The 23,192-nt window shown below is 35.3% G+C and overlaps 1 protein-coding gene across 4 annotated transcripts; it reads right to left on the bottom strand.

The window, feature by feature from the left end:
- Positions 1-5,138: 5,138 nt before the first annotated feature.
- LOC129264559 (HHIP-like protein 1) lies at positions 5,139-22,737 on the bottom strand. 4 transcript variants are annotated; one of them, XM_054902442.2, is made up of 9 exons: positions 22,574-22,737; positions 15,209-16,282; positions 14,275-14,606; positions 13,379-13,508; positions 12,613-12,755; positions 11,882-11,963; positions 11,228-11,313; positions 8,364-8,635; positions 5,139-5,893 (listed from the first exon to the last, which is right to left on the bottom strand). In XM_054902442.2, exons 2-9 carry the CDS (start codon positions 16,246-16,248, stop codon positions 5,891-5,893), a joined length of 2,088 nt encoding a protein of 695 aa, XP_054758417.2. In that variant the 5' UTR covers positions 16,249-16,282; positions 22,574-22,737; the 3' UTR covers positions 5,139-5,890. The 4 variants fall into 4 exon arrangements, with proteins under 4 accessions (XP_054758417.2, XP_063958584.1, XP_054758416.2 ...); XM_064102514.1 differs by having other exon boundaries at positions 22,505-22,609; XM_054902441.2 differs by having other exon boundaries at positions 5,144-5,893; positions 8,364-8,441; positions 22,574-22,660.
- Between the last annotated feature and the right edge of the window lie 455 nt (positions 22,738-23,192).

Genomic DNA, 23,192 nt, shown 5'->3' on the forward strand with positions numbered 1-23,192 from the left:
GGTGTCACCTGAACGTCCAATCGTTAAAGAAAAAAAAAATGTCAACATATTTTTTTTTTTTCACTTGCAAATCTTCACTCCACAGTGAAAACGTGATGACACATGCACTATGATGATTTTCCTTGGGACTATACACATGCCTCTCAGGAAATAGTGTCATTCTTTTTGCATGATATGCCATAAATTTATTGATAAATAACAGAGGTGATAATTCTATACCAAATGTATAAATGATCTCAAATGTAGATTGTCAGATAAAAATTCACAAAACCAAAGTCCTCGATACCAATACTCCATGTTTCATATGCTTAATCATGCACAATATCAACAAAATAGTTTTGATGGGACAGGTCCATCATATAGTTTGTTAAAGGTGAAGTCCACCCCAGAAAAATGTTGATTTGAATAAATAGAGAAAAATCAGACTAGCATAACGCTGAAAATTTCATCAAAATCGGATGTAAATTAAGAAAGTTTTGACATTTTAAAGTTTCACTTGTCACAAAACAGTGATATGGACAACTCAGTGACATGCAAATAAGATGGTCAATGATGTCCGTCACCACTGGCGTACCTAGGATTTTCCAGAAGGGGGGCACATTTTTTGGAGGATATTTCGTCCGCGAAAAAATTTGACAAGCAAAAAAAAAAAAAAAAGGTCTTCAGCAACCACAAATAAAGAATTTCTTCCCACAAAAAAATTTAACAAGCAAAAAAATAAAAAATCAATTTGGCTTCTAAAAGGGGGGAGGCACGTCCCCTGTGTGACTCGTCAGGGGGGGGGGCAGTCTGCCCCCCTTAGGTACTTTTGTCACTCACTATTTCTTTCATTTTTTATTGTTTGAATTATACAATATTTCATTTCTTACAGATTTGACAATAGGTACCAACTTGACTGAATCATATAGTTTTAAGAGATGCTAGTTCCACATGTTCATGGAGGAATCAATTGTTGTTTCACTTGACAAAGAGGAGAAAATTAGAATATTTCATATTTCATGCAATAGAATACAAAAGAAATAGTGAGTGGATGACATCATCAGTCTCCTCATTTGCATACTAACAAGGATGTGCGTAGAACTGTTTTGTGAAATTAAGCAAAACTTTAAAATGTCATAACTTTCTTATTTTACATCCAATCATGATGAAGTTTTCAGTCTTTTGCTTGTAGGATTTTTCTCTTTTTATTCAAATCAACTTTTTGTTGGAGTGGACTTGTCCTTTAAGCCTACCACAGGCTGAATGGAATCGTTCATTTATGCCATTATGTGTCATGCCAAAATAGGCATGAAAATTATATTTGGAACTTGTGCTAGTCAAGACCTTGGCAAAAACTTTGAACGTATGAACATTGGTCTGTGCGTGCATGCAGTCGATAGCCTAAATAGGAAGTGAAATGATTTGGCAATCCATATGCGTGACTAATAAAGAGGAAAAATAAATAATGGTTCTTGTGTTAAAACTACTTGTTGATATGGGTCTCATAGATGTTGTACCCCCTCCCCCCATCACATAATTTATGCCTTGTCTAGAGCAGTACTCTACTCCAGCTTTAATTCTCCTCAAAGATAAACTTTGATTGGAATAAAAGTTTGCTTGGAATAGCAGACACATGCTAAATTATGACAGTCAAAGAAAAATAATTTAACTTTAACATGTTAAAGTAATATTGGAATTCTGCATAAATGACTAGCAGGGCCGGGCCAAAGAACTGGGGGGGGGGGGGAGCTCTGTTTTCAATAATATGTATGTCTCAAATCATAAAAATTACCATCTGATTTTTTTTTTTTTGGGGGGGATGGTCAGCCCCCCCCCCACAATTTCATACAACTGTTCTATGGCCCCTGACAAGAATGCATTTTCGTATATTTAACTTACCCTCAATATTTTACACCCTGAACCAAAAAATAAATATTGATGTGAAGATAAAGCATCGACACAACAAGTTTCCCCATCACATAAAAAGCTGAAAGAGTTAATATTTTATGCTATAATCAGCTAATCATACATAAAAAAAGTTATATTCACAACTTATTTTGCGATGCATATCAGGAATACACAACTATCATTGATGAAAGTTTTTTTAGGGGAGGGGAGGGGGTGGTGGCAGTCAAGTTAAGATCTCAATAACAACCTATAAGCCTATAATAATACTAAGTTCAATTCTAGCTGTCTGAGCATAAAAATGTCAAGCAAATTCAGGACTTCATGATTTTGACGAGCACACGACTGGAATCTGAGGAGTACGAGAAAGGTATAGGGCAGTTTTACTTCAAACAACAAGTGGAATGCCTCTGGCGGTCTCACCTGCATCACGCCATTCAATATAGCAGCAGTGCTGACTTTAAAAACTACTATAAAATAATTATTTACAAAAAACACCATTCATATAATGATACAATACTACGTTCATTGACATTTGACCTTGATCATGTGACCTAAAAATTGTCAGTGATACTTGATTACCCCTATATCCACATTTTATACACTATATCTATAAACTTTGGAAGTTATGACAGCAATCTAATAATTACCTCTAAAATGGCCAAAGTTCAATGACCTTAAATGACCTTTGACTTTGGTCATGTGACCTGAAACTCGCATGAGTTGTTCAGTGATACTTGATGACTCATATGTCCAAGATTTATGAACTAGACCAATACTTACAGGGATATGATGGTAATTCAACAAATACCCCCAACATAGCCACAGTCAATTGACCTTGATCATGTGTCCTGAAACTCGCACAAGATGTTCAGTGATACTTAGTTACTCTAATGTCCAAGTTTCATGAATCAGATGCATAAACTTTCAAAGTTATGATGGTAATTCAACAGATACCCCCATTATGGCCAAAGTTCTTTGACGTTGGTCATGTGACCTGAAATTCGCACAGGATGTTCAGTGATACTTGATTTCTATTATGTCCAAGTTTTATGAACTAGACCAATAAACTTTCAAAGTTATGATGGTAATTCAAAAAAAAAAAAAACAATTTGGCCAAAATTCATTGACCCTAAATGACCTTTGATCTTAATCATGTGACCTGAAACTTGCACAGGATGTTCAGTGATACTTGATTACTATTATGTCCAAGTTTAATGAATCAGATCCATAAACTTTCAAAGTTATGATGGTAATTCAACAGATACCCCCCATTTGGCCAAAGCTCATTGACCCTAAATGAACTTTGACCTTGGTCATGTGACGTGAAACTCAGGCAGGATGTTCAGTAATACTTGATCAACCTTATGGCCAAGTTTCATGAAATAGGTCCACATGCTTTCTAAGTAATGCTGTCATTTCAAAAACTTAACCTTCGGTTAAGATTTGGTGTGTGACGCCGCCCTCGTCGGAAAAGTTGCGCCTATAGTCTCACTCTGCTATGCAGGTGAGACAAAAATGATTTACTCTGCACATCATCACCACAGCTCATGCAAAACACCTAAAAAAATGATTCAGTGACACAGATTTGTAATTTTATAGCATAATTGCATATATAATTGTAATAAAAAATGGTAATTAGTTCTTAAAATTTCTATTGATTATAATACTTGCATATCATTATACCACCATATTTTTCACTAAAAAAATATACTTTCATTAAAATAGGTTTGGCAGTAAGCAATGTATGCTAACATGATATTACATAAACATATATGATCAACAGTTCAGATAAAATAAAAACATTAAAGCTATAACCTCTTTTTTACCTTGGCAATGACATGGAATCTTTCTAATTCCCTTCTACATCTGGCAACTATTCTCTTAATGCAATAATAATAATCAATATTAGAAAAATACACTTATTTCATAATAACATATTTGGCATAATTCATTTGTTAGTAAATAAACACTGGCATGATGAAATTGTCATAAGACTCGAGTACCTTATGAAAATACATTGAAATAACCATCTTCTACAATGTATTGTTTAAAAAACATTACATTGTATGTATTGTTTAAAAAAATACTTAAAAGATTTGCTTATCCCATTCAACAGCTTTATAAATCAACCATTGGGTAGGTACTAGGGGTGGGCTATGGGTTGGAGGATTTCTGATAGTCAAGAAGAAAGAACTATTTTCTACTTTGAAGAAGTATACAACCATGTATATCAACATACAAGTACAACAGCCATACCATTCTGAATTATAACAAGATTTGATACTTATAGCTGATTTTGTCCCCAAACTACTAAGAGAGCATGCAAGCAAACAACCAGGGGAACATTGACTTTATGTCCTCTTGAAGGAATCCAGTAAAGAGGACTAATGTATTTTTAAAATACTAAAGGACGTGATAAGTGCATCATTTTTTTTTTCAAACCAGGGGTTTGGATTATGAGATTGCCATTGCTCTAGAAATCAAGCTATCACTATTTTTTTCCTTTATAAAACTAATTTGGTATTTGACAACAAATATAAATCCGAAAATATATTATGAGTTATAATTTAACAATTTACAAAAATATTGTTTTGGAAACTTCAACATGAAATAGAAAATACATTAGTATAAATTCTTCTTAAAATATAAATGCTATATTTCAAAGTACACACTCACATAATTTACTTGAATTGAAACACATCAATTTGAGGTACTGTTTTGAGCTGCAAGCAATAACTGATTGATTTACTTATTAAGCAATAAGAAATACAATGCCAATCAAATGGTACGACATATGATTTGGATTTATAGACTTAATAGTAATTCAAGACATATATCCCACAGAAAAAATATCCACATTATAGAGAAAAAAAATCAGACATTGATGATAAACAGAAATCAAAATGCAAATTGTTCTTTGAGCTTGTACTGATGTATATTTGCACCATTTGAAATTTGAGCAGTCTTCCAGAAGCAATAATAGCCTTTGGGATTTTTTGACAAACAAGGTTATGAAGGATATATATATAAAGAAGTTACTATAGGTGCAGTTATGGTAATGCAACATCTGCTTTGCCCTCATGAGAGATGCTCCTTTGCTGATGATATAAAGGGGATGGTTAGAGTTGTGATTTGTTTGTTTTTATTATTATTATTATCATTCATTTATTTTATTTTATTTCATTTATTTATTTATTTATTTTCTTTCATTTATATATTATTATTATTATTATTATTTTTTTTTTTTTGTTGGGGGGGGTTCAGAACCATGTGAGGATTAGGATGAAGATCAAGGGTTGAAGCTCAGGTTTATGTTAGGCTTAATGTATGCATTTTCAGTAGACGCAATTGTTGTAGGAGCAAATGTCTTGGAACCACAGTTATACCTGTATGAAGAAGAATTTCAAGTTAATCTGAACATCAGACATTGTTCATCATTCAAATATTTGTGGAATTTGTAACACATGATTGGCATTACAAAAAACAAATGAAAATATATCATGATTTTCAATATATCATTCTCTCCTGCTACATGTACTATAATACCAATGAATATTTTTTTGTACAGGTCGAATTGCATAAAAAATTTAAAGCATTGACTAAATTCTGGAAATATTCAAACAGTATTTGGACAGAATTTTCACCATCTAAATAGTCCTTCAACTAAACTCTTTCATGAAAAGCTCTAAGGTAATAGCCCTGCATTCCTTATTTAGCTGAGGGATCATGGCTGAGTGAGACCAATGATAGCGCTTTACGATGGAAGACTCTTTCAGGATCAACTTCTGCCAAGATGACTTGTAATCCCCAAGAATAAAGTAAGTCTGTCCAACCTCTAGGTTTGGACATCGGCAGCGGCCAGACCGCGAGTACTGTGAGATTGAGATCCTGCGTCCTGCGTGTATGGCAGGAAGGTCGTAAGCTCTCTTGTGGAGTTCGTCAACAAAGATATTCAGTCGCAATTCATTGTTGAAACGATGCGCCTTCCGGACTGTACCCGTTATCACTGTAAATGAAGATTGATCAAAATTGGTAAAAAAAACATGCTATTGTCAAATCTTACAAATGAGGCATTATAAGAAGCTTATGTTCAGTTCCAAATCAAGCCCAAGTTCTTTGATTTAACACAAACTTGTAGTTGATTTAAATTCAATTGCAACTCAATTTTATTGAATTGCCCTGTTACACTTGATTTGAAATTAAAAGTAATGCCAAATAAGTCACTCAATTATGACAGATAAAATAACTTGGGATAAAAGAGTTGTTTCACTGTGGTTCATGAAATTTAAACAAAAAGATTAAAAAAAAATATATAGACTTAGGTGGATGATGAGTTTTCATTTTGAATGTAAATTCAGCTTAGATAAAGTTGAGATAACATAACAATTGTTTGTTGAAGTTTGCATTTCATTATGCTTTATAATATAATTCAGTGATTACTTTATTATGCAATGGCACTAAAAAAAATTAAAAGAGCATGAAAGAAATAAAATGAAAAAAAAATCAAGCATATTTTTACAATATATTGCAAATATTAAGCATATCTCTTTGTGTAACTACCCCTCCGATATATCAGGGTGCGACATAAGTGCTTGCCCGATTTTCCGGGGCAAGTAAAAGTTAGAGTCGGGCAAGTGTTTTCAAGCAAAGACAAAAACTGATTGCCCGAATCGGGCAAGTAAAATTCTCCTATGGAAATTATATTTTAGAAAGATTTCCCATATTTCACCATCAAAATATAGAAAAGAAAAAGAGACAAAAAAAGCAATATCATTAATTTCTTCTTTAAAAAAAGTTTATAAGTCAAGATTCGAATTGCAAAATTTGCGCTATTTTCTGCAATAAACACACAGCTCAGAGACGTACACACACACACAGAATCAATGGCAGTCTAGCATACCTAGCTAGCTAGCGCCTAGTCCACGCAACCGATGCATGTAGTTAAGTTTCTACGGAGTATGGTGCTGCACGAACGAAGAAATCTCCCACAGAACTGTCAAAATTCACATTTCTTACCAATGAAAATTCTTGTAATGTCCATATTTCCTAAAAATTGGGGTAGCTCTGTCATTTGTAAGCAGTAAAAGGAGAAATTTTTACTTCTGTTATGCTTCAAAAAGATCGGGTTTCGAATGATCCTCTGTATCGCACACACTGAAATACTTTGTTTGACAGTCCCACATATGCATTTGTGTGTATGTTGATAAACGTGGTTTCTTTTGTAACTATTTTAGTCAAGGAAATTGAAAAATTTTCTTCTTTATTTATGACTGGATAGTTTGAGCTTTCTTCCTCTCTATTTTCTTTCTTTCTGCCTATCTTTCCTTCTTTTCTTTTCAACCTTTCCTTCTTTTTAATCTCTCTTTTCTTTAAATTTCCTTCCTTCTTTTGTTCATTTTTTTCTGTTACTATATAGCTGTCTTTCTTTTTGTCATTCTTTTCTTTCTATCTTTTTTTCTTTCTTCCTTCCAACCTTTGTTTACCTCTTTCTTTAATCCTTCCTTCTTTTTCCCCTTCCTTTCATTCTTCCTTACTTTCTTCATCCCTTTCATTCTTTCTTTCCTTCATTCCTTCCTTTCTTTTGTCTTTCATTCTTTCTTTCTCCTTCCTTCTTTATTTCTGTCTTTCGTTCTTTTGATCTTTCTTTTTTCGATCCATCCTTTCTTTTCTTCCTTATTTTTTCTTTCTGCCTTCCTTCATTTCTTTCTGTCTTTCATTCTATCTTTCTTTTCTTTCTTTCTTTTTTTCCTTCCTTCCATCTATCATTATACCTTTTCTTTCTTCCTTCTTTCCTTCCTTTCTCTACCCCTCAGTTTTTTTTCTTTCTTTCTTTTTTCTTTCCACCCTTCTTTCCCTTCTTTCTTCCTTGCTTTCTTTCTTTCCATCTTTCTCTTCCCCGCAGCCATTCTCTCTCTCTTTCTTTCTTTATTTCTTTTTTTTTTCTTTCTTCCTTCCTTAATTTCTTTGTCCTTTCTGTCTTTCTTCTTTTTTTTTCTTTCATTCTCTCCCCCTCTCTTAATTTCTTTTTTTTCCTCTGGTTATTTTCAGTGATTTCCCTTTTTTTCATTGTGTGTCCTAGTCCCCTCCAAAATATATGGAAAATATATGAGATTAGGAAATTAATTAAAGAGCATATTGACCATATATTTTGTCATGATGTTCAAGATAAAAATCATTAAAAAAAAAGAAATACAACTACAAGGTACATCAGTAGTCTTGTTGAAAAATGTATTTTTAAAGCCGTCAATGGTATGGTATGTAAAACCATAAGGCTACAACTTGTTTTGAAGCAATAAAACTTTGTTTTGAAGGATTTTTTCGGGCAATTAAATCTATATTCGGGCAAGTATTTTCCAACTATTTGAAAATTTACTTGCCCGACTGGGCAAGTGCTTCAAAAAAGTTATGTAGCACCCTGTATATTAACTCTATCTTTAAACATAAAGATTACCCTTTAAAACCTTGAAAATACATACCAAACTTTGCTTCGCAGTATGTGTTATTGTCGACCTCCAAGTAATCTCCTTTGCATTTCTTAGGGCATCTGAGGTTTTCTGAATAGCAGGATCGAAACAAGAACCTTCCATGTTACCACTGCATCTTGGAAGAGGTAGATTAACATAGCGTAGATGTTCATAGTGATGCAAGCTGGTTGGCATGGCAACAAGAAGATGATGTATAAAGAGGAGAGCTAAGCATAGCACAGCCAAGTGATATGGAGGATGCAGGGTCACACATATTGCACTTCCTGTTGGTAGGGAATGGGGTAGAGGTAATGATCATTTTAAGCAAGCTGTATATATATATTTATTCTAAATTATAAGTAAGCTTCAGGAAGGAGGATGCGATAAATTAGGCAATATGGATGGTAGCTTAGCGGAATAGCAGGAAAGATATCTGTCTGCGGAAAGAGTGATTGATGCATGTGTTGCCTACTAGTTCAAAAGGGACCTACTACTACTACTGTACAGTTCATTTGGAGTATAGTATAAAGTTGTACACACATTGCAATCTTACATCCCCATCTTTCTTTTAATCTAAAGGAGAACAACCTCTCAAAGGATGACAAAATCAATTATAGTTACAGCAAAGTAAGTCTGTAATAATCAACCAATTAAACAATTAAAAGGCCACTAGGCTAGGGGGAATTCTAGTAAGGTGCACTAGCAGGTTTCTAACATCAGCAAATCAACACAAAGCTGGCCCTGGGATGAATCTCAGTTGGTTTTGAGTCATCAATAACATGGTTTGGATACCTTTTGTCAACTCAAATTAGGTTGGAGCTAGGGAAAATAATCTAAATTGTGCTTCCAACACCAGAATGAGTTATTGTATTACATAGATTAATACCAGACTCAGAACCATTACACCACCGCTCCTCCACAATTATTTACTTCTCACCTACTCAAAACTAATAGTTCATGTTGCTTGCAGGTCAGTATTTCATGCAATATAAGTATTTGACTATAAAAACATGCAGTGCATTCATTGGTGTTAACTAATATTGGTGTACACTCTTACGCATCAAACTGACACTATTTATGTCCAATCGAAATATATCACAATTTAAAATGAAACAAGTGGAACACCTCTGGCAGTCTCGCCTGCATTACGCAAATCGATATAGCGGCAGTGCTGCCTTTAAAAACAGTCAATGAATAATTATTCACCGAAGAAAACACTTATATGATAATAAAATATTATGTCCATTGACCCAAAATGACATTTGACCATGTGACCTAAGACATGCGCAAAACAATCATTCATACTTGATTACCCTTATGTCGATGTTTCATGAGCTAGATCCATAAACTTTCTAAGTTACGATGCCTATTCAAAACATACTCCCAACACGGCCAGAGTTCATTGACCTTTAAATGACCTTTGATCTTGGCCATGTTCCTGAAACGTGCACAGGGTATTCAGGGATATATTGCTGCTCTTATGTCCAAGTTTCATGAACTAGATCCATTAACTTTTAAAGTTATGATGACAGTTCCATAATTACCCCCAACATTACCAAACTTTGTTGACCTTAAATGACCTTTGACCTTGGTCATGTGACCTGAAACTTGCACAGGATGTTCAAGGATACTTGATTGCTCTTCTCTCCAAGTTTCATGAACTAGATCCATAAAATTTTAAAGTTATGATGACAATTCCTCAAATACCCCCAACATGGCCAAAGTTTGTTGACCCTTAGTGACCTTTGACCTTGGTCATGTGACCTGAAACTTGCACATAATATTTAGGGATACATGGTTGCTCTTATGTACAAGTTTCATGAACTAGATCCATAAACTTTGAAAGTTATGATGACAATTCCTCAAATAACCCCAACATGACCCTAAGTGACCTTTGACCTTAATCATGTGACCTGAAACCCAGGCATGATCTTCAGTGATACACAATTACCCTTATGTCTAAGTTTTATGAACTAGGTCCATATAATTTCGAAGTTATGACAACATTTCAAAAACTTAACCTTGGTTAAGATTTTGATATTGATTCTCCCAACATGGTCTAAGTTCATTGACCCTAAATGACCTTTGACCTTGATCATGTGACCTGAAACTCGGGCAGGATGTTTAGTAATACTTGATTACCCTTATGTCTATGTTTCATGACTAAGGTCCATATACTTTCTAAGTTATGATGACATTTCAAAAATTTCAATGTTGACGCTGCCGCCTCCGTCGCTGTCGGAAAAGCGGCGCCTATAGTCTCGCTCTGCTATGCAGGAGACAAAAATTACTGAATAAATTAATTCATCATAAATTACAAATGTAAAGAGCAAAGATGTAAAAGCTTAGATGCACAGTAGCATGGAAGAAAGGCAGCAATTACAACAGAAGGAGAATTTGACAAATTTGATGTTTGAATGTTATATCAGGCAATGAAATGCAACTGCTTAAACATTTGATTTGGTTTAGAAAGGGAAATATGATTTGCTTTTATTAGCCTTTGCCTCATAATCATTTCTTGAGAATCAACATTGAATTATACTCTGCAATCATGCAAGTGATTACAAGCCCCCCCCCCCTCCCTTCGCCTCCCCAAAAGTATTATGAGAATGATAACATTTATGTGCCTGCCCCTCTGTTTGGATGAGTTTACACTGAAATAAAAAAATCTATTTCCAACACAGACACACCGATTCATGTTTAAATGCATAGATTCTGACAAATAGAAAAAACATGATTGTAACTTTCTTAAAAATAGGCTTATAAAGAGTAAACATACCCTCTGACTTTATCCATAAACATGTATTAAGTATTAAATACCGAATTCATTTCATGCTGAGGATAAAAGTAATGGATTAAAACCTGATCTTGATTACCTGTAGGTGATGGTTCAAATGGTGTGGTAGGACCATGAACATCAACATCTCTGATATCTTTAAGGCACTTCTCAGGATTTCCTCTCCTTTAAACAATCAGTACCAGAGAACAAGTTAAACTCATCACATTATGATTATAGAAATCATCATTGCTTTCTGAATATTAGACAAAGATAACTTCCCCAATTTCATTAATTCTACTTCATTATTGTGGCCAGACTTCACTTTTTATCTCTAATCTACACAGCAACAACTTCTTTATCATAAAAGATTGTTTTATCATCTTTGCAAAAGGATTACTGTTACTACATTAGGAATGGGACTTGTCAAGTGGAATTTCAGTGTTTACATTGACAATTTGAGTCTCTGAGCTAGGAAACTGTGTATTGGGCAAAAAATGAGGAAGTGGTTTGCTCTTCAAGATTTTTCCCTAATTTATTGTTATATATTGTTACCACAGCATTGCAGTGCCTACTCAACTTCACTCCAAGACCAATGTTTACCAAGTCTAACGAACATGCAGCAGAAACTGAAAAAAGTGGTTTGATTTGTAAATCTGCAACAGACTGCCCAACCATTTGGCAGGGGGTATAAGGAGAGCATTACATGCTACTGAATGTGTTAAACTTAGAAAATGAAAACCTGAATACTTACTTTCGTGGATCAATTATCTTGAAGACTTTCCCTTGAGGTACGGTGGTCTTGGCATCACTGGTTGAGAGGAGATACACCTCTCCTACATCAAGTCATTATAAAAAAAGTAAAACAAAAATAAACAACATCCATTGAAATCGAGTATTAAATCAGAGTTTGTCAAAGTTGTGTACAATCGTTATATGGCCTATATTTTGCACACATAACTAGTTATCAACCCCAATAGAACCCCAATAGAATAGTGACAAGTCACTATTCTAGTTGATTCAATAAATTGTTTCAGAAAAAAATTCAAGAATGAAGCTAAAGCGTGTGTACGCCTAAGATTAGCAACAAGGAAAACAACAGCTTTTAAAGCCTCTACAAAGACTTGGTAATGAAAATTACATCCCTACAGAAAGAATGAGCACAATGGATTGGTTTTAAACAAGGTAAAAGTCTGGCAAGTGTTTTGAAGTAAAGACAAAACTAATTGCCCGAATCTGGCAAGCAAAATTCTCACGCAGTACAATGAAAGTATATTTTCCCATACTTCACTAGCAAAAATACAGGAGAGAGAAAAAAACGAGTGTTAACAACTTTTGTCTTTTTTTTTTGCAAGCCAGTATGTTTGCAAATTTTCTTGATCTACACACACAAGGGACCTAAAAAGCTATCTCCTAAAGGACTGGGCTATTCAATGAAAATTTAGATTTCTTTAGTCCATACATTTGACATATTCAAGACTTTACCTGCTTCATCCTCGCCGAATGAGAGGATATTCTTAGGAAAGGATCCCAACAAAGACCCAGTACAAACAGTGTTATCTCCGAGGCAGAATTCTCGACTGTTCCATTCTTGAGTATATGTGTTCTCACTTAATTCAAACAATCGCCTGTTAAAACAAAAATTAGAGAAAACAAAAGAATGAATACACCAAGATCTTCAATTTCATGAAAAGTAGACAATATTGCTGTAATACTTACTATATTGTACATCTCACAGTAATGATTACTCACAATTCTTTAAGATACAGTCTATGTCGTAATATAGCTCAAATTAGTTTGACTGGTCTTTGAACCCCTTTCTCATTTAAAAACCTGCTTCACAGAAACAACCATCAGTACGACAGTCATTTAGGTGTGTGTGTGGTTGCTAATTCAACACACAAGAGACAATTATTCTTTTCCTTAAAAATCAAACACCCTAAGTTTGTTGACAACAAATGACCTCTGACCTTGACTAGGAAACACATTATTCATTTAATATCATTTTTTATGTCTAATACCATCTCACACAAGGTTAATTAAATTTGACTAAATACTTTTTAAAACTATTTTCAAAATATAGATTATTGTCAGTAGTTGATCTGAAATAACCTTTGTTTCAAGAAATGCTCCCTATATCTCTATCGACAAAATCATTTTCAGGACAAATGTTGGTCGTCGAATTTCAAACACATCTTTTCATAAAGCAGTGCCAAGTAAATTGCGGAGAGGAGAGGTAAATCATACATACCCTGACACATAATCTCCAAAGATATATTTTCCATTTAGGTTTGGGTATTGACATCCTCTGTACACATATCCACTGATCACAGATTTGCCAACAGTGTGAGGGTATGCATGGATGGGCAGAACTTCATTCTCTGTATGGGAAGGGGGGGGTAAGAATGAAAATAAAACAAACATTTTGCAATATGATACTGATAGTGTACAGAGCAAAATATAATTTCTCAACAAAATAGTAAACCTGTACATGACATTGTTATAACAATATCATTATCATCTACTATCAATAGGTCAAACTGCAGCTCAGAGAATTAGAACTGAATAATTTGCCAACAATTAACGATAACTGAATATATGGGGAAGTGTTGAATTTCCTGCAGCTTATTAATAGTAAACATATGCACTGTAGTCCTAATTGCTAAATCATTAACAAAGAGTAATCAATATATCAAATAGCATAAACAAGTTATAATTTTTCAGTGAAGACATGATTTGAATATAAATCCACACAACCTTTGAGAGTTCCATTTTAGACTTTTGGGCCCAGTTGATTAGTCTTCTGACTTTGAAACTGAGGGTCGTGGGTTTAAATCCCAGTCATGGCGTAGTTTCCTTCAGCAAGAAATGTATCCACATTGTGCTGCACTCAACCCAGGCAAGGTGATTGGGGACCCGGTAGGCAGAAATTCCTTGAATGCTTGAGTGCCTAGGCAGCCCAGCTAAAGACCGGGTAATAACAATAGCAGGGCCCACTGGGAGAACAGTTTTCAGAACTGAAGTTGCTTCCCTGGGTAAATAAACCTATATTATTATTATTATCATTATTATTACTATTATCTGATGATTTTTTTAAATGTTTGTTTATAAAGGAAAGGAAATGATAAAGAGACTATGTGCTCTTACCCAGCCAATCATTACACATAGTATTATCATAGCATGAGAATCCTTCTTTCCCTCTCCATCCGTAGTTGCCTCCCTTCTCAATGATATCAATCTCTTCATAGCTGTGTTGGCCAACATCTCCACAGAACATACGCCCACTTCCTTCCCCCGTTTCCCTGTCCCCCTGATCAATGGAACAACGCCACATGTTCCTTGTGCCATACGCATAAATCTCATGACGTCTTTCGCTGTTGTTGTATGAGACGAATGGGTTGTCGGGTGGTATGGCATACGGGAGTCCATTTTCTTGCTGATCCACATCGATTCTTATCACAGATCCAAGAAGCACGGCCCTTGGAAAAGATTGACGAGAAATAAAATTTTGTCTATGAAGAATCCGCAACAGACAGGAATGTTTACAGATTTAATGGTAAGTTTGTAGATAATCTCGATTACAGTTGCACTCAACTATTAACATTATTGTACATTATAATCCTTTGAGGCTGAGGGAGCATAATATTTTTTTCGTCAATTTTATATCAGTTGAAACTATGAAATTGGATGGTTGAGTTTTATAAATATTTGTTACAGGTTTACTGTAGTCCAGATTCAGGAATGAAAATGCTTCAAAGCAGTAACGTACTTTTCTATGGACAGCACACAGAATGCTTGTTATTATTAATGTTGAACATTACAATAATGATATTGAAAAAAAAATAACTACAGCTGCCATTAATTTTTTAATTAAAAAAAAGTGATTAACTATGTCTTGATTGAGTGAAGAGCATGTCAACATACTTAATTTAAACTTGCAGTGACAAAAGCAGTAAAGTATGAAACTTATTATCACTTGCCTATTAATATTAAAGATAAAATTATTCAATAAATCTTTTTAAGAGAAAAACTGACAAAGAGCTAATCAAGGAATATTAACATTTCAAAAAGAAATACTTACAAATTTTGGGCATTTCCATAACGTCCGAATGGATCTCCCCCTCGACCACCATCACCAAAAAAAGCATAGAAATAGCCCTGATTATCAAAGAGCATCTGACCACCATTGTGATTACCAGCAGGCTGCTCAACATCAATGATAATCCTCTCTGTTGTCATGTTAACCCGGTTAGAATTATTAGACATGGTTTGAAATTCACTTATCCTTATGATCTCTGAGGAAACTAAAGTGGTACTGTAATAGACAAACAATCTGCTGTTGTTGACAAAGTTTGGATGAAAGGCTAGTCCAAGGAAGCCCCTCTCATCCCCTCTCCGACTTGATGTTAGTACGGTGTCCTGGATGTCAAGGAAGGGATCATCGAGTCGTGTGCCATTCCTGAGGTACACATGGACTATTCCTACTTGTTCTGCTATGAAGAGGCGGTGTGTTTTGTCGTTGGCATGAACAGCAAGGAGGGGGTTGCGTAGCCTGTTGGCAAATTCTTCAAAGCACAAGCAGCCGTCTCCTCCGCCAGTTCGTGCATCCCAAGCCAAGTCATCGAGAAATGTATCCTGGAGGATGTTCGGGTAACAATAGTCCATGTCACCGATTTCCACAGCAGCACAAAATGCACTCTCACCTGCATTTTGTGCTTCAATGAGTGCTTCATCATCTGTTACCAAAGGAATCACCTCTGGACATGTATTGTACAAAGAGGAGCAGTACGCCCCACACAGACCTGGCAGCGGAGTCTTACGGTGTGTAGTTTCTGCATCAAATAAATGAGCCGCGTATGGCGAACATTCCTGACACAAGATATCCTTCAGGTAATTTCTGCAGTCGTTGGAGGCACTCTGGGGCAGGTTTCTCTTGAGCACCTGATACCTGTCCCTGATGGCTTCATTCTGAACCTCTGTACAGCAACCAAAATCCTTGTAACCATCACAAAATACCTGGCTATTTGATGGAAGCTCAAATGGTGGGTAGAAATCAAGGCACTGTGGATGTGCAAGGCTGGAAGACAGGTGTAATGCTAGCACAAGAATACTCAGTATCATGGTGATTCTTATCTCTGAAAGACTGAGGGATGTACTAGGAAAACAAAACAGAGAAAAGATAGAATTTAGACAATTATAGAAAGGTACAGCAATTAAATGTTCTTTTTGCCAGGTAGGATAGTGATCTGAAAACCAAGTCGGGCCAGAGTGTCTGTGTTCGATTTGACTACAGTATATACAATTACAGATTTACTGGTACAGACCAGGAAGTAAAGGTCATAAAGGGCTAAACAGACTGAGCAATGTTGTGGTCAATAGATTAAGAAAGGAAATTAGCACTATCACAGGTCAATGTTCCAGTTTAATACATACAACATTTATTTTTTTGAAAACATTCCAGAAAAGCTTATTCTTGATTGAAAAAATATTCAGAAGTTGAGGGGGGGGGGGGGAGTAGACCTAAATGACATTTCTTATAACTTTAATGAACAAACAAGTGGAATGCCCCTGGCAGTCTTTTATTTGTTATGCAATGCAATATAGAAAAAGCATGGACTTTGTGACATAGTATAGAAATATCAAACACTCTTTTCTTTTTTATTTCTAAAATGCAATAATAAAAGGCATTGAATGGTTAAAGGGATGGTCTGGGCTAAAAATATTTATATCTAAATAAATAGAGTAAAATTCACAAAGCAAAATGCTGAAAATTTCATCAAAATCAGATAACGAAGTTATTAAATTTTAAAGTTTATCAATATTTTGCGAAAACAGTTATATGCACATCGTCATGATATTTATTAGGTCAAAAGAACAAGTGGGGATATGACATCATCAGCCCATCTAATGAATATTCATAAAGACATGCCCAGAACTGTTTCACTGGACTAATGCAAATCTTTAAATTTCAATAACTTCGTTATTTGTTATCCAATTTTGATCAAATTTTCAGCATTTTGCTTTGTGAATTTTACTCTATTTATTGAGATATTAATATCTCCAGCCTGGACCATCCCTTTAAAGACCACTCTCATTGGCCTAGGAACTTGATGCTCCTTTTATAAAACTTTCATGAAATAAGAAAATATATAATAAGATCAATAATTCATCAAAAATTAGAAGACAAAAACTGTTAATAAGACCATAAAATGTTAATAAAAGTTCATGGATTTCAAAAGACCTTTGATCTTAACTAGTAAGTTACACAATAGTGTAGTAGGTTTAACGGTACACCATGTATCTTTCTAAGGCAATTGTTGGTCCTTAATAGGACCACCCAAACTCGACAAGTGTGTTCATGTCCCGGGGGGGCCACTTACATTGACGAGTGGATACCATGCGCGACCAAAAAAACACGTAATAAGGATGTCTTTTTCAAGACAGGGCACGTTACGTATGTAACGTGACAAGGATGTCAAAAGCACTAAAATAATTTTAAAAGGGTATCTATTTTCGCTAGGAAAGCTACGTGTTTAGGGTCAAATTTGCAAGGGTGTAAAAAATTACCGGTAAGACTAAAATGTTTTATAAAGGATGTACTTTTGCCCCAAGAGTCAACACGTGTTTAGAGTACGATTTGGGCGAGATGTGGGAGGTGGGGCTGTACTAAACCCAATGATGTGGGTGAAGGTCATTTTTCTTTTGCATGTCAATTTTTTGTTGACTCCCGTTCATTTATTCATGTATCTGTTTCTCTGTAAACCCACTCCATATGTTTTAAGCAGGACTCGACACTTTCTTATTTTTCCGAGCACCGTGAAGCCGAAATTCAATTATGAGATTCTGATCAATCTTTCACGTCTGATTTAGCAGATGAGCCATTCTTTTCTTTGAATGATGATGACCTTTTTGATTTACTCCAATCTTCGCCAACTAGTCATACAAATTCTAACACTGATGCTGCATATAACCGTTTTGTTGCAAGCACCTTAAATTTAGAAACAGAAACTTTTGATTTGCACCCTGATGAAGACGAAATTCTAAGTCCTTCATCTGAATATATAACCCAGTCTCAATTTAAAGAAATTACCAAACAATTCTCCATAGATACGTTTTCTCTTTTACACTTTAACATTAGAAGCATAAGTAAGCATTTTGAGGAATTCCAATTGTTATTAGATAATCCTTCCAAACTTCCCTTTTCTATAATTGGACTTTCGGAAACTTGGTTATCCAGCGAGTCTAACCTTCCATTTGCATTGGATGGCTATGACTTTATCGTTAATAACAGGCAAAATAGGTCTGGTGGAGGGGTTGCCCTCTACGTTTCTCAAAATTACGATTACATAACTCATAAAGAATTTATCAAATTAAACAAAATTGTAGAGTCTCTTTTTATAGAAATAAATATTCCCACTACTAAAAATATAATCATAGGCATTATGTATAGACCTCCAAATTCTAATTCAAATGATTTTCTCCTCTATCTTTCAGATTTATTAAAAGATCCACTCTTTGTAAACAAAGACGTCTTTACAATGGGAGACTTTAATATTGATATTTTGAAACATGAAAATAATAACATATCCCATGAGTTCCTCGATATATTCTTGACTGCCTCATTCCTGCCTTTGATATCGAAACCCACTCGTATGGCGACTCATTCCGCCACACTTATAGACAATATTTTTTGTAACACCCTGCCTTCGCCGGATTCTTCTGTAGTCATATCCGACATAACCGATCATTTTCCAATTATGTCACATTTCACCCTTAGGCGTCCACTGAACAATCTACACCGGCCATCAAGGCGAAGACCAACTCATGAAAACATAGCCCGACTTGACGCTTCTTTAGAATCTTCAGACTGGTCGCGTGTTTACAATACAGATGATGTTAATGCATCATTTGAAAACTTCCTTGATATATTTTGTAATAAATTAGATACTTACATTCCAAAAGTAAAAGACAAAGAAACGGCGTACAAAAAAACACCAAGACTTCCATGGATCTCCAAATCAATTTTACGTTCTATTAACAGAAAAAATAATTTGTACTATAAATTTAAGACATAAGGTACCGAGCAAGCTATAATTAAGTATTCCAGATACAAAAATATTTTGACTAAAACAATACGACTAGCAATGAAAAAATACTTCACGAAACAATTACATTTATATAAGAACGACATGCAAGGTACATGGAAGATTTTAAAACAAGCCATGAATTTATCAAATAACAAAACAAGCATAACTAAAATAAGGGATAATGATGAAATTGTTGAAGACTCTGAAATTATTGCCAATATTTTAAACAACCAATTTTCCTCTATAGGGGTAAACTTAGCTCATGAAGTCCCTCCTTCAAACAAGCATTTTTCTGATTATCTGGGCATACCTAATCCAAATTCTATATTCTTTACGCCTGTTGTTGAACAAGAAATTATCGATATTGTGTCTAGTTTGAATAACAAAAAAAGTCCTGGCTATGATGATATCAACAATGTTATTTTGAAGGGTGTAATTTCCTCTATTGTTAATCCTTTGGTGTATATTATAAACCTTTCATTACAAAATGGTCAAGTTCCCGACAACATGAAAATTGGCAAAGTAATACCTCTTTTCAAAAAAGGTGATAAGTTTAATGTCAATAATTACAGACCTATTTCCTTATTGTCCTCCATATCAAAAATTTTAGAAAAGGTTGTTTACAGTAGAACTATTAACTTTTTGAAAGCACACAATATTTTCTCCGATTACCAGTTTGGCTTTAGAAAAAAACATAATACTGAACATGCCTTATTAAATTTCATTGACAAAGTGGCACATGCTCTCTACAACTCTTCACACATGGTTGGTATCTTCCTGGACTTCTCCAAGGCCTTCGACACAATCAATCGCAATATATTATTACGTAAACTCGCTCACTATGGGGTGCGTGGGAAGGCCTTGGAGTGGTTCAGGAGCTACTTATCCAATAGACGTCAGTACGTAACATTAAACGACTTTACATCCAACATGCCAAATATAAATTGCGGAGTCCCACAGGGTAGTCTGTTAGGTCCTTTATTACTTATCATTTACATTAAAGGAGAATGAAACCCTTGACACCAGCTGAATCCATATCAAAGAGAAAAATCAAAGAAACATATTGTTGAAAGTTTGAGGAAGATTGAATTAATAATAAGAAAGTTATGAGCATTTGAAAATTGAGATCTCTAATGCCATGTAGATCCTCCCATTGGCAATGCAACCAAGATCTGTGATGTCACACACGTACAACTCCCTCATTACTTTAGTACTTATTTCACTTATATTCTCACTTTTATAGAGTCTATCACAAGGTGAGGTGTTCTCTTTATGAGAGGACAAGTACAGAGGTTTCACAACATTATATCAATGATGAATCGTTTGTCATATGATTAGAATGAGCAAAAAGAGATGTTTTGGGGTACATTTTCAGTGTCCAAAAGGGGAGAGTTGTCCAGTTTTGGACACTGAAAATATACCCCAAAACATCTCTTTTTGCTCATTCTAATCATATGACAAATGATTCATCAATGATATATGTTGTGAAACCTCTCTACTTGTCCTCTCATAAAGAGAACACCTCACCTTGTGATAGACTCTATAAAAGTGAGAATATAAGTGAAATAAGTACTAAAGTAATGAGGGAGTTGTACGTGTGTGACATCACAGATCTTGGTCGCATTGCCAATGGGAGGATCTACATGGCATTAGTGATCTCAATATTCAAATGCTCATAACTTTCTTATTATTCATTCAATCTTCCTCAAACTTTCAACAATATGTTTCTTTGATTTTTCTCTTTTATATGGATTCAGCTGGTTTCAAGGGTTTCATTCTCCTTTAATGATTTTTGTAAATCATCCGAATTCCGATATTCTTTCGTTCATATTTTTTGCCGACGATTCCAGACGCCTCCAGGCTAGGGGGGGGGGGGATTTCGCATTGTTAACCCCCTAATGGTGGCTGCTTGATGATAGCGAGCCGTCTGTGTAAGAGGAGAAAAAAAAATGTTTAAAAACTCCTCGAAACAGAGGGCTGCCAGCTATCTAGTGCCGTGCGGGAGGGAGTATGCCAGCTACATATGGAAGTTTTTCCGGCGCTAGTGTAGTTTCGCACCTCCCCATTTAATGGTTTTCAAACATGTACAATCTCACCCTAAATAATTCACAACCTAAAATACTTGCATCTGAGCCTCCAAAGTCCAGAAGAAGTTGAATATTTGCCGTTTTGACACTTTTTTTTTTACAAAGTTTTACACCTATTTCGGAATCACTCGGTCGCTTGAAGCAGCTCAGCGCTGCACATAAGCAGTCGGTACGCGTACAGTACGTACCACCTAGTGAAGTGCAAGAAGAGCGAGTTTTTCTATGGTATCTTCAAAAAGATTGTTTTCCCCTCTTTCAGCTTGCACCAAGTATTACGGTAGTGGTTGTGCAGAGTGGTTGATGTTTGTTGATGATTGTTGATGTTTGTTGATGTTTGTTGTTCTTATTTCATTCAAAAAATCACACACACGCACACCCCACACACATACCTTCACACAACAAACATCAACCACTCTGCACAACCACTACCGTAATACTTGGTGCAAGCTGAAAGAGGGGAAAAAATCTTTTTGAAGATACCATAGAAAAACTCGCTCTTCTTCCACTTCACTAGGCACATAGTGACATACTGTACGCGTACCGACTGCTTAGTTATGTGCAGCGCTGAGCTTGATCAAGCGACCGAGTGATTCCGAAATAGGTGTAAAACTTTGTAAAAAAGTGTCAAAACGGCAAATATTCAACTTCTACTGGACTTTGGAGGCTCAGATGCAAGTATTTTAGGTTGTGAATTATTTAGGGTGAGATTGTACATGTTTGAAAACCATTAAACGGGGAGGTGCGAAACTACACTAGCGCCGTTTTTCCAACTATCAAGAAAATTAAGAAAAAAATCCCTCCTCTCTTGACTAAACAGTAAACTGACGTGATGACTGATGTCGTGAACGATCATTTTCATATTTCAATTTCACTTTCAGATCAGGACAGTACATCATTCATACTCTCTCCTGTGTTCTTCCTTCACTAAGTTCATAGATAATTGGAGATCACAGCTCTCTCTCTCTCTTAGGTGATCCCTCCACTGTTTTGGAGATTCCCAGAAATAAATAAAACAATTCCCAGTCCGGTAAGATAGAGATTCAGCATTAAGTTGGAGCATACATGAAAGTCTATATGTCGGACCACTCTCCCGTCTCAGACTCAGTCAGTTATTGTGGATTTTGCCTTTTTGGTACCTATAATTTGCAGTTCTACCGTATAACCTAATGTTACATGTTGAAAAAAATACTGGTAATAACAAACCTTTCGTCGAACACTGAATAATAGTTCAAACAAATATTTTAAAACGCGATTCAAATCTTTCTTTCTCACCAGATAGTTCTTCATTCAGCGACAAGCTCGAACACAGCGCCACAGCTCCGCAATTATAAATCGCAGATATCGACGCAGTCTGTATATATATCGACGATCGGATCATGAAGGGGACGGGGGCGGCGTCTGAAGTCCAACTTGAGGACCCTACTTTTCAAATGACTGCTACATAAAATCATATGTTTCTGGGTCTTGGAAATGTTTAACATGTATTGAAAGATGGCAGTCTCAACTCAAAAGGGGAAAAGGAAAGTTTTCTCTTTTTTGAAAAGTATGTTGTAAAAATACCAGAAGAATAAAAATAATGGTGAAGTTTTGAGGAAAATCCATCAAAGATTAAAAAGCTTTGAGCTTTTGATTTGAGACATCATATACAAACAGCTGTCCCATATATGTTATATAAAATGCATGAATTTCATTATTTTAATTGTTCATGACTAACAATAAGCCAGTTCGGAATTCCATTTTTGCGCATCAGAATAATCATTTGTACTGAAGTGACGTTGGTTTAATATTCAATGAGAAAATCACTGAATTTGATATCTTGATCACTGGCAGATAGGGGGGGGGGGCAAGCCAACCTGTGCCCCCCCCCCCCCGTTTTGAGAGGCATAATTAA

The sequence above is a fragment of the Lytechinus pictus genome, chromosome 7 (genome assembly GCF_037042905.1).
Source record: "Lytechinus pictus isolate F3 Inbred chromosome 7, Lp3.0, whole genome shotgun sequence".
Taxonomy (NCBI): Eukaryota; Metazoa; Echinodermata; class Echinoidea; order Temnopleuroida; family Toxopneustidae; genus Lytechinus; species Lytechinus pictus.